The sequence below is a fragment of the Coregonus lavaretus genome (genome assembly GCF_964263955.1).
Source record: "Coregonus lavaretus genome assembly, contig: HAP1_SCAFFOLD_5037, whole genome shotgun sequence".
NCBI lineage: Eukaryota > Metazoa > Chordata > Actinopteri > Salmoniformes > Salmonidae > Coregonus > Coregonus lavaretus.
The window spans coordinates 16,721-30,245 of NW_028157976.1; the positions used below are offsets into that span (position 1 = coordinate 16,721).

The following is a 13,525-nucleotide window of genomic DNA, read 5'->3' on the forward strand; positions in this document are numbered from 1 at the left end:
ACACAGGTATCCTATCCTACCACCCTACTACACAGGTATCCTATCCTACCATCCTACTACACAGGTATCCTATCCTACCACCCTACTACACAGGTATCCTATACTACCATCCTACTACACAGGTATCCTATCCTACCATACTACTACACAGGTATCCTATCCTACCACCCTACTACACAGGTATCCTATCCTACCATCCTACTACACAGGTATCCTATCCTACCATACTACTACACAGGTATCCTTTCCTACCATCCTGCTACACAGGTATCCTATCCTACCATCCTACTACACAGGTATCCTATCCTACCATCCTGCTACACAGGTATCCTATCCTACCATCCTGCTACACAGGTATCCTATCCTACCACCCTACTACACAGGTATCCTATCCTACCATCCTGCTACACAGGTATCCTATCCTACCATCCTACTACACAGGTATCCTATCCTACCATCCTGCTACACAGGTATCCTATCCTACCATCCTACTACACAGGTATCCTATCCTACCATCCTACTACACAGGTATCCTATCCTACCATACTACTACACAGGTATCCTATCCTACCACCCTACTACACAGGTATCCTATCCTACCACCCTACTACACAGGTTTCCTATCCTACCACCCTGCTACACAGGTATCCTATCCTACCATCCTACTACACAGGTATCCTATCCTACCATCCTACTACACAGGTATCCTATCCTACCATCCTGCTACACAGGTATCCTATCCTACCATCCTACTACACAGGTATCCTATCCTACCATACTACTACACAGGTATCCTATCCTACCATACTACTACACAGGTATCCTATCCTACCATCCTACTACACAGGTATCCTATCCTACCACCCTACTACACAGGTTTCCTATCATACCACCCTGCTACACAGGTATCCTATCCTACCATCCTACTACACAGGTATCCTATCCTACCATCCTACTACACAGGTATCCTATCCTACCATCCTACTACACAGGTATCCTATCCTACCATACTACTACACAGGTATCCTATCCTACCATCCTACTACACAGGTATCCTATCCTACCACCCTACTACACAGGTTTCCTATCATACCACCCTGCTACACAGGTATCCTATCCTACCATCCTGCTACACAGGTATCCTATCCTACCATCCTACTACACAGGTATCCTATCCTACTACACAGGTATCCTATCCTACCACCCTACTACACAGGTTTCCTATCCTACCACCCTGCTACACAGGTATCCTATCCTACCATCATACTACACAGGTATCCTATCCTACCATCCTACTACACAGGTATCCTATCCTACCATACTACTACACAGGTATCCTATCCTACCATCCTACTACACAGGTATCCTATCCTACCACCCTGCTACACAGGTATCCTATCCTACCATCCTACTACACAGGTATCCTATCCTACCATCCTACTACACAGGTATCCTATCCTACCATCCTGCTACACAGGTATCCTATCCTACTACACAGGTATCCTATCCTACCATCCTACTACACAGGTATCCTATCCTACCATCCTACTACACAGGTATCCTATCCTACCATCCTACTACACAGGTATCCTATCCTACCATACTACTACACAGGTATCCTATCCTACTACACAGGTATCCTATCCTACTACACAGGTATCCTATCCTACCATCCTACTACACAGGTATCCTATCCTACCATCCTACTACACAGGTATCCTATCCTACCATCCTACTACACAGGTATCCTATCCTACCATCCTGCTACACAGGTATCCTATCCTACCATCCTGCTACACAGGTATCCTATCCTACCATCCTGCTACACAGGTATCCTATCCTACCACCGTACTACACAGGTATCCTATCCTACCACCCTGCTACACAGGTATCCTATCCTACCATCCTACTACACAGGTATCCTATACTACCATCCTACTACACAGGTATCCTATCCTACCATACTACTACACAGGTATCCTATCCTACTACACAGGTATCCTATCCTACCATCCTACTACACAGGTATCCTATCCTACCATCCTACTACACAGGTATCCTATCCTACCATCCTACTACACAGGTATCCTATCCTACCATCCTACTACACAGGTATCCTATCCTACCACCCTGCTACACAGGTATCCTATCCTACCACCCTGCTACACAGGTATCCTATCCTACCATCCTACTACACAGGTATCCCATCCTACCACCCTGCTACACAGGTATCCTATCCTACCACCCTGCTACACAGGTATCCTATCCTACCATCCTACTACACAGGTATCCTATCCTACCATCCTACTACACAGGTATCCTATCCTACCATCCTACTACACAGGTATCCTATCCTACCATCCTACTACACAGGTATCCTATCCTACCACCCTACTACACAGGTTTCCTATCATACCACCCTACTACACAGGTATCCTATCCTACCACCCTGCTACACAGGTATCCTATCCTACCACCCTGCTACACAGGTATCCTATCCTACCACCCTACTACACAGGTATCCTATCCTACCATCCTACTACACAGGTATCCTATCCTACCATCCTACTACACAGGTATCCTATCCTACCATCCTACTACACAGGTATCCTATCCTACCACCCTACTACACAGGTTTCCTATCATACCACCCTACTACACAGGTATCCTATCCTACCATCCTACTACACAGGTATCTTATCCTACTACACAGTTATCCTATCCTACCACCCTACTACACAGGTATCCTATCCTACCATCCTGCTACACAGGTATCCTATCCTACCATCCTACTACACAGGTATCCTATCCTACCACCCTACTACACAGGTTTCCTATCATACCACCCTGCTACACAGGTATCCTATCCTACCATCCTGCTACACAGGTATCCTATCCTACCATCCTACTACACAGGTATCCTATCCTACTACACAGGTATCCTATCCTACCACCCTACTACACAGGTTTCCTATCCTACCACCCTGCTACACAGGTATCCTCTCCTACCATCATACTACACAGGTATCCTATCCTACCATCCTACTACACAGGTATCCTATCCTACCATACTACTACACAGGTATCCTATCCTACCATCCTACTACACAGGTATCCTATCCTACCACCCTGCTACACAGGTATCCTATCCTACCATCCTACTACACAGGTATCCTATCCTACCATCCTACTACACAGGTATCCTATCCTACCATCCTGCTACACAGGTATCCTATCCTACTACACAGGTATCCTATCCTACCATCCTACTACACAGGTATCCTATCCTACCATCCTACTACACAGGTATCCTATCCTACCATCCTACTACACAGGTATCCTATCCTACCATACTACTACACAGGTATCCTATCCTACTACACAGGTATCCTATCCTACCATCCTACTACACAGGTATCCTATCCTACCATCCTACTACACAGGTATCCTATCCTACCATCCTGCTACACAGGTATCCTATCCTACCATCCTGCTACACAGGTATCCTATCCTACCATCCTGCTACACAGGTATCCTATCCTACCATCCTGCTACACAGGTATCCTATCCTACCACCGTACTACACAGGTATCCTATCCTACCACCCTGCTACACAGGTATCCTATCCTACCATCCTACTACACAGGTATCCTATACTACCATCCTACTACACAGGTATCCTATCCTACCATACTACTACACAGGTATCCTATCCTACTACACAGGTATCCTATCCTACCATCCTACTACACAGGTATCCTATCCTACCATCCTACTACACAGGTATCCTATCCTACCATCCTACTACACAGGTATCCTATCCTACCATCCTACTACACAGGTATCCTATCCTACCACCCTGCTACACAGGTATCCTATCCTACCACCCTGCTACACAGGTATCCTATCCTACCATCCTACTACACAGGTATCCTATCCTACCACCCTGCTACACAGGTATCCTATCCTACCACCCTGCTACACAGGTATCCTATCCTACCATCCTACTACACAGGTATCCTATCCTACCATCCTACTACACAGGTATCCTATCCTACCATCCTACTACACAGGTATCCTATCCTACCATCCTACTACACAGGTATCCTATCCTACCACCCTACTACACAGGTTTCCTATCATACCACCCTACTACACAGGTATCCTATCCTACCATCCTACTACACAGGTATCTTATCCTACTACACAGTTATCCTATCCTACCACCCTACTACACAGGTATCCTATCCTACCATCCTGCTACACAGGTATCCTATCCTACCATCCTACTACACAGGTATCCTATCCTACCATCCTACTACACAGGTATCCTATCCTACCATCCTACTACACAGGTATCCTATCCTACCACCCTGCTACACAGGTATCCTATCCTACCATCCTACTACACAGGTATCCTATCCTACCATCCTACTACACAGGTATCCTATCCTACCACCCTGCTACACAGGTATCCTATCCTACCATCCTACTACACAGGTATCCTATCCTACCATCCTACTACACAGGTATCCTATCCTACCATCCTACTACACAGGGATCCTATCCTACCACCCTGCTACACAGGTATCCTATCCTACCACCCTACTACACAGGTATCCTCTCCTACCATCCTGCTACACAGGTATCCTATCCTACCATCCTGCTACACAGGTATCCTATCCTACCATACTACTACACAGGTATCCTATCCTACCATCCTACTACACAGGTATCCTATCCTACCATCCTACTACACAGGTATCCTATCCTACCACCCTACTACACAGGTATCCTATCCTACCATCCTGCTACACAGGTATCCTATCCTACCATCCTACTACACAGGTATCCTATCCTACCATCCTACTACACAGGTATCCTATCCTACCATCCTGCTACACAGGTATCCTATCCTACCATCCTGCTACACAGGTATCCTATACTACCATCCTACTACACAGGTTTCCTATCCTACCATCCTACTACACAGGTATCCTATCCTACCATCCTACTACACAGGTATCCTATACTACCATCCTACTACACAGGTATCCTATCCTACCATACTACTACACAGGTATCCTATCCTACTACACAGGTATCCTATCCTACCATCCTACTACACAGGTATCCTATCCTACCATCCTACTACACAGGTATCCTATCCTACCATCCTACTACACAGGTATCCTATCCTACCATCCTACTACACAGGTATCCTATCCTACCACCCTGCTACACAGGTATCCTATCCTACCACCCTGCTACACAGGTATCCTATCCTACCATCCTACTACACAGGTATCCTATCCTACCACCCTGCTACACAGGTATCCTATCCTACCACCCTGCTACACAGGTATCCTATCCTACCATCCTACTACACAGGTATCCTATCCTACCATCCTACTACACAGGTATCCTATCCTACCACCCTACTACACAGGTATCCTATCCTACCATCCTACTACACAGGTATCCTATCCTAACATACTACTACACAGGTATCCTATCCTACCATCCTGCTACACAGGTATCCTATCTTACCATCCTACTACACAGGTATCCTATCCTACCATCCTACTACACAGGTATCCTATCCTACCACCCTACTACACAGGTATCCTATCCTACCACCCTACTACACAGGTATCCTATCCTACCATCCTGCTACACAGGTATCCTATCCTACCACCCTACTACACAGGTATCCTATCCTACCATCCTACTACACAGGTATCCTATCCTACCATCCTACTACACAGGTATCCTATCCTACCATCCTGCTACACAGGTATCCTATCCTACCACCCTATTACACAGGTATCCTATCCTACCACCCTACTACACAGGTATCCTATCCTACCACCCTACTACACAGGTATCCTATCCTACCACCCTACTACACAGGTATCCTATCCTACCACCCTACTACACAGGTATCCTATCCTACCACCCTACTACACAGGTATCCTATCCTACCATCCTACTACACAGGTGTCCTATCCTACCATCCTGCTACACAGGTATCCTATCCTACCACCCTACTACACAGGTATCCTATCCTACCACCCTACTACACAGGTATCCTATCCTACCATCCTACTACACAGGTATCCTATCCTACCATCCTACTACACAGGTATCCTATCCTACCACCCTACTACACAGGTATCCTATCCTACCACCCTACTACACAGGTATCCTATCCTACCATCCTACTACACAGGTATCCTATCCTACCATCCTACTACACAGGTATCCTATCCTACCATCCTGCTACACAGGTATCCTATCCTACCATCCTGCTACACAGGTATCCTATCCTACCACCCTACTACACAGGTATCCTATCCTACCAGCCTACTACACAGGTATCCTATCCTACCATCCTGCTACACAGGTTTCCTATTCTCTGGATATGAAAATGTTGAAAGCGTGTTGGAAGTACAATAATTACACAATAACACATTTCATTGTTGCACGAATATAATTGTGACATGTTTAAACTTCACTCCAGTGTGTCTGTGTGTGTTCCTGTAGGGGGGTGTGTGAGGCGTGGAGGGGGTGGTCTATACTGATGAAGGAGCATGGGCAGTGGGCGGAGCTAGCCGGTCATGATTACGTCATGGATCTGGTGGGTATAACACACACACCACATACACACATTGAGCTAACTGGGTTATCAGGCTAACTGGGTTATCAGGCTAACTGGGTTATCAGGCTAACTGAGTTTTCAGGCTAACTGGGTTATCAGGCTAACTGAGAGTTATCAGGCTAACTGGGTTATCAGGCTAACTGAGAGTTATCAGGCTAACTGAGAGTTATCAGGCTAACTGGGTTATCAGGCTAACTGGGTTATCAGGCTAACTGAGTTATCAGGCTAACTGAGAGTTATCAGGCTAATTGAGTTATCAGGCTAACTGAGAGTTATCAAGGGTGACAAAGCGAAAACTGTTTTTTTGAAATGTTTGAAAATGTATTAAAACAAAAAAACAGAAAGACCTTATTTACATAAGTATTCTTTGCTATGAGACTCGAAATTGAGCTCAGGTGCATCCTGTTTCCATTGATCATCCTTGAGGTGTTTCTACAACTTGATTGGAGTCCAACCGTGGTAAATTCAATTGATTGGCCATTATTTGGAAAGGCCCACACCTGTCTATATAAGGTCCCACAGTTGACAGTGCATGTCAGAGCAAAAACCAAGTAATGTCGAAGGAATTGTCCGTAAAGCTCCAAGACAGGATTGTGTCGAGGCACCGATCTGGGGAAGGGTACAAAAAAATGTCTGCAGCATTGAACGTCCCCAAGAACACAGTGGTCTCCATCATTCTTAAATGGAAGAAGTTTGGAACCACCAAGAACCCGAGCTCTAGAGTTCCTCTGTGGAGATGGGAGAAACTTCCAGAAGGACAACCATCTCTGCAGCACTCCAACAATCAGGCCTTTATGGTAGATTGGCCAGACGGAAGCCACTCCTCAGTAAAAGGCACATGACAGCCCGCTTGGAGTTTGCCAAAAGGCACCTAAAGGACACTGACCATGAGAAACAAGATTATCTGGTCTGATGAAACCAAGATTGAACTCTTTGGGCTGAATGCCAAGCATCACGTCTGGAGGAAACCTGGCACCATCCCTACGGTGAAGCATGTTGGTGGCAGCATCGTGCTGTGGGGATGTTTTTCAGCGGCAGGGACTGGGAGACTAGTCAGGATCGAGGAAAAGGTGAACTGAGCAAAGTACAGAGAGATGCTTGATGAAAACCTGCTCCAGAGCGCTCAGGACCTCAGACTGGGGCGAATGTTCACCTTCCAACAGAACAATGACCCTAAGCACACAGCCAAGACAACGCAGGAGTGGCTTCGGGACAAGTCTCTGAATGTCCTTGAGTGGCCCAGCCAGAGCCCGGACTTGAAGCCGATCGAACATCTCTGGAGAGACCTGAAAATAGCTGTGCAGCAACGCTCCCCATCCAACCTGACAGAGCTTGAGATGGCACCGTCATACGATGCCACCTTTCCAACAAGTCAGTTCGTCAAATTTCTGCCCTGCTAGAGCTGCCCCGGTCAACTGTAAGGGCTGTTATTGTGAAGTGGAAACGTCTAGGAGCAACAACGGCTCAGTCCTGTTAATAACGAAGCAATACGTCTAGGAGCAATAACGGCTCAGTCCTAACTGAGTCCTGTTTTAGATGTCAGACTTTGAAAACGGCTGGCGCTAACTGAATCCTGTTTTAGATGTCAGACTTTGAAAACGGCTGGCGCTAACTGAGTCCTGTTTTAGATGTCAGACTTTGAAAACGGCTGGCGCTAACTGAATCCTGTTTTAGATGTCAGACTTTGAAAACGGCTGGCGCTAACTGAATCCTGTTTTAGATGTCAGACTTTGAAAACGGCTGGCGCTAACTGAGTCCTGTTTTAGATGTCAGACTTTGAAAACGTCTGGCGCTAACTGAATCCTGTTTTAGATGGCAGACTTTGAAAACGTCTGGCGCTAACTGAGTCCTGTTTTACATGTCAGACTTTGAAAACGTCTGGCGCTAACTGAGTCCTGTTTTAGATGGCAGACTTTGAAAACGGCTGGCGCTAACTGAATCCTGTTTTAGATGGCAGACTTTGAAAACGTCTGGCGCTAACTGAGTCCTGTTTTAGATGTCAGACTTTGAAAACGGCTGGCGCTAACTGAGTCCTGTTTTAGATGTCAGACTTTGAAAACGGTTTGGCGCTAACTGAATCCTGTTTTAGATGTCAGACTTTGAAAACGGCTGGCGCTAACTGAGTCCTGTTTTAGAAGTCAGACTTTGAAAACGGTTTGGCGCTAACTGAGTCCTGTTTTAGATGTCAGACTTTGAAAACGGTTTGGCGCTAACTGAGTCCTGTTTTAGATGTCAGACTTTGAAAACGTCTGGCGCTAACTGAATCCTGTTTTAGATGTCAGACTTTGAAAACGTCTGGCGCTAACTGAATCCTGTTTTAGATGTCAGACTTTGAAAACGGTTTGGCGCTAACTGAGTCCTGTTTTAGATCTCAGACTTGGAGCTGCCGTCTGACTTCCCCAAACAGAAGAGTTACTTCATCATCTCAGCTGAGGATCCTAACACAGTCAGAACCAACACCAGCCTGTGAGTACACACTAACACAGTCTAGGCATTCGCTGGGGAGCTAACACAAGTCTTCAGGTCTGGGGAGCTAACACAAGTCTTCAGGTCTGGGGAGCTAACACAAGTCTTCAGGTCTGGGGAGCTAACACAAGTCTTCAGGTCTGGGGAGCTAACACAAGTCTTCAGGTCTCAGGGAATGTTACTAATCACGCAGGTGTGTGTGTGTGACCAGGACTCTGTTTGGCAGTGGTTTTGACAGTGATGAGGAGATGTCCCCGCCCCCCCCACTCAGCACCCCCCAACCTGAATACAGCCTGCCAGACTCTGAGGGATACTCCAGCCACGGTACACACACACACACACACACACACACACACACACACACACACACACACACCATACACACACACACACACACACACACACACACACACACACACACACACACACACCACACACACACACACACACTACACACACACACACACACACACACACACACACACACACACACACACACACACACACACACCACACACACATACACACACACACACACACCACATACACACACACACACACACACACACACACACCACACACACCACACACACACACACCACACACACCACACACACACACAACACACACACACCACATACACACACACACCACACACACACACACACACACACACACACACCACACCAGTATAATGATAATGACTGTGTCTCCTCTCCAGTGGAGGCTGATGGGTTCAGCGATGGTCAGACTCAGAGAGGGATGGAGCAATACCTGGACAGCCTCTTCAACCCTGTGTTATCAGACGGCAGCACGGTGAGACTCACACAGCTGGCTACACCTCCTCTTCAACCTGGGCCTGTTTATTCACAATACGTTGTAGGCCATCTGATCCTCTGCGTGTGTGTGTGTGTGTGTGTGTGTGTGTGTACAGGATGAATGGAGCAGACTACAGCGGGGTGATTAAGTTACTAAGCTACCGTATTTCATACAACTGGAGGGCTGCTGGATTCAGACGCCGGGTTCCCTCTCATGCCATTGGGCACAACACATCATAACACAACACATCATAACACATCATAACACATCATAACACAACACATCATAACACATCATAACACAACACATCATAACACAACACATCATAACACAACACATCATAACACATCACATCATAACACAACACATCATAACACAACACATCATAACACAACACATCATAACACATCATAACATAACACATCATAACACAACACATCATAACACAACACATCATAACACATCACAACATAACACAACACATCATAACACAACACATCATAACACAACACATCATAACACATCATAACATAACACATCATAACACAACACATCATAACATAACACATCATAACACAACACATCATAACACATCATAACATAACACACCATAACACAACACATCATAACACAACACATCATAACACAACACATCATAACATAACACATCATGACACAACACATCATAACACATCATAACATAACACATCATAACACAACACATCATAACACAACACATCATAACACATCATAACACAACACATCATAACACAACACATCATAACACAACACATCATAACACATCACATCATAACACAACACATCATAACACAACACATCATAACACAACACATCATAACACATCATAACACAACACATCATAACACAACACATCATAACACAACACATCATAACACATCACATCATAACTAGGGCTGTCAAAAATAGCGCGTTAACGACGTTAATTAGTTGTTTGCTGTTAATTACGTCAATTTTTTTAACGCATTTCACGCATGCGCAGTGTGACAAATTATTCAGGTCAGGAAAGTGGTTGGGAGCTAGAGGCGAGATGGAGCAAGGTGAGCAAAGTGGGCCTATTGACGGATTCAAATATAAAAAGAATGATGATGGTACAGTTAACAAGTACAAGGTTATTTGCAAGATTTGTAAGAAGGAGTTTCAATTTCACCGGAGCTGTTCAAGCTTGAAGTACCATGTCAACGCCAAACTCAGACCCGTCAGATTCAGCAAGTGGTTTGCGCCAGACCACGCTGAATGTTTGCAGGCAATTAACAAAATCAACCTCAGATAATTTGACCAACACAATAGCAAAATGGATTGCAAAGGATTGTAGACCCATTAGCATTGTAGACTCAGGTTTCCTTGATGTTTTGCAAGTGGCGTCTCAAGACTCATTCTATAAGCCACCGTCAAGAGCCACAGTTATGAAGAAAATCCACGAGCTCTATGAAAACGAAAAAGAAAAAAGGAAAGAGGTCTTGGCTCAAGTAAATCATATCGCCCTGACAGGAGACCATTGGACATCAGTGAGTAACAACAATTACCTCGGAGTAACTGCACATTTAATCAGTGACACGTGGGAACTGAAGTCTTTTGCGCTGACTATATTAAAAACTGAGGAGCGTCATTTTGCGGAGGCTTGTAAAGAACAGTTCCTGTCTGTTGCACGTGAGTGGGACATCGTATGCATTTCAGAAAAAAAATTGTTAGGATTCAGGTGTAATTGCAAATAGTGATTAATCATGATTAATCCACTGAAAATTCTGATTAATTTGATTAAAAATTTTAATCATTTGACAGCCCTAATCATAACACAACACATCATAACACAACACATCATAACACATCATAACACAACACATCATAACACAACACATCATAACACAACACATCATAACATAACACATCATAACACAACACATCATAACACATCATAACACAACACATCATAACACAACACATCATAACACAACACATCATAACACAACACATCATAACATAACACATCATAACACAACACATCATAACACATCATAACATAACACATCATAACAAATCATAACACATTATAACACATTATAACATAACATAACACATGAACTCCTGAACTAGCTCACATTCTCCCAATGTGTGCTTGTGTTTGTCTGGGGGATCTCTGGGAGCAGAGCAGAAGGCTGTGTGTGTGTTTGTCTGGGGGATCTCTGGGAGCAGAGCAGAAGGCTGTGTGTGTGTTTGTCTGGGGGATCTCTGGGAGCAGAGCAGAAGGCTGTGTGTGTGTTTGTCTGGGGGATCTCTGGGAGCAGAGCAGAAGGCTGTGTGTGTGTTTGTCTGGGGGATCTCTGGGAGCAGAGCAGAAGGCTGTGTGTGTGTTTGTCTGGGGGATCTCTGGGAGCAGAGCAGAAGGCTGTGTGTGTGTTTGTCTGGGGGATCTCTGGGAGCAGAGCAGAAGGCTGTGTGTGTGTTTGTCTGGGGGATCTCTGGGAGCAGAGCAGAAGGCTGTGTGTGTGTTTGTCTGGGGGATCTCTGGGAGCAGAGCAGAAGGCTGTGTGTGTGTTTGTCTGGGGGATCTCTGGGAGCAGAGCAGAAGGCTGTGTGTGTGTTTGTCTGGGGGATCTCTGGGAGCAGAGCAGAAGGCTGTGTGTGTGTGTTTGTCTGGGGGATCTCTGGGAGCAGAGCAGAAGGCTGTGTGTGCAGCTCTTAGGGTGTGTATGGTACTCCCCAGGGAGGATAGAGTTCTCATGACTGGGCCAATTCGGAGACCTCCTTCCCTCTGTTCTCTCACTCCGTCCATCTCTCTCCGTCCATCAGGCTGTTTTAGTCTCACCACTGTTCTCTCTCTCCGTCTCTCTCAGGACCTGGACAAGCCGGCCAGTATGACAGGCCGGATGAAGGGAGGAGGAGGGATTGGAGGAGAGGAGGAGAGGGGTCAGGCCCCCGCCAGCAGACCATACCCCCCAGGACTACAGCCCGGAGGTCAGTCTGTCTGTCTGTCTGCTCCCCAATTCTCTCTCTCTCTCTCTCTCTCTACCTCTCTCTCTCTCTCTCTCTCTCTCTCTCTCTCTCTCTCTCTCTCTCTCTCTCTCTCTCTCTCTCTCTCTCTCTCTCTCTCTCTCTCTCTCTCTCTCTCTCACTCTCTCTCTCTCTCTCTCTCTCAATTCAATTTCAATTTAAGGTCTTTATTGTCAAGGGAAACGTATGTTAACGTTGCCAAAGCAAGTGAAGTAGATAATAAACTAAAGTGAAATAAACAATAAATATTAACAGTAAACATTACACTCAGAAGTTCCAAAAGAATAAAGACATTTCAAATGTCATATTATGTCTATATACAGTGTTGTAACAATGTGCAAATAGTTAAAGTACAAATGGGAAAAGAAATAAACATAAATATGGGTTGTATTTACAATGGTGTTTGTTCTTCACTGGTTGCCCTTTTCTTGTGGCAACAGGTCACAAGTCTTGCTGCTGTGATGGCGCACTGTGGTATTTCACCCAGTAGATTATTTTTTTTTTTTTATTTTTTTTTTTTTTTTTCACCTTTATTTAACCAGGTAAGCC

At 45.3% G+C, this 13,525-nt stretch overlaps 1 protein-coding gene across 1 annotated transcript in view; it reads left to right on the forward strand.

Moving 5' to 3' along the window:
• The window catches only part of LOC311124577 (unconventional myosin-XV-like), a gene marked incomplete at both ends in the record, with an annotated part of 29,463 nt that extends 16,523 nt beyond the window's left edge, over window positions 1–12,940 (forward strand). Inside the window, 5 exons of the mRNA XM_084198693.1 lie at window positions 6,547–6,640; window positions 9,030–9,127; window positions 9,339–9,451; window positions 9,849–9,943; window positions 12,820–12,940. Of these exons, the coding sequence (XP_084054819.1) occupies window positions 6,547–6,640; window positions 9,030–9,127; window positions 9,339–9,451; window positions 9,849–9,943; window positions 12,820–12,940 (521 nt within the window). The remainder of the gene's footprint in view (window positions 1–6,546; window positions 6,641–9,029; window positions 9,128–9,338; window positions 9,452–9,848; window positions 9,944–12,819) is intronic.
• Window positions 12,941–13,525: the final 585 nt, after the last annotated feature.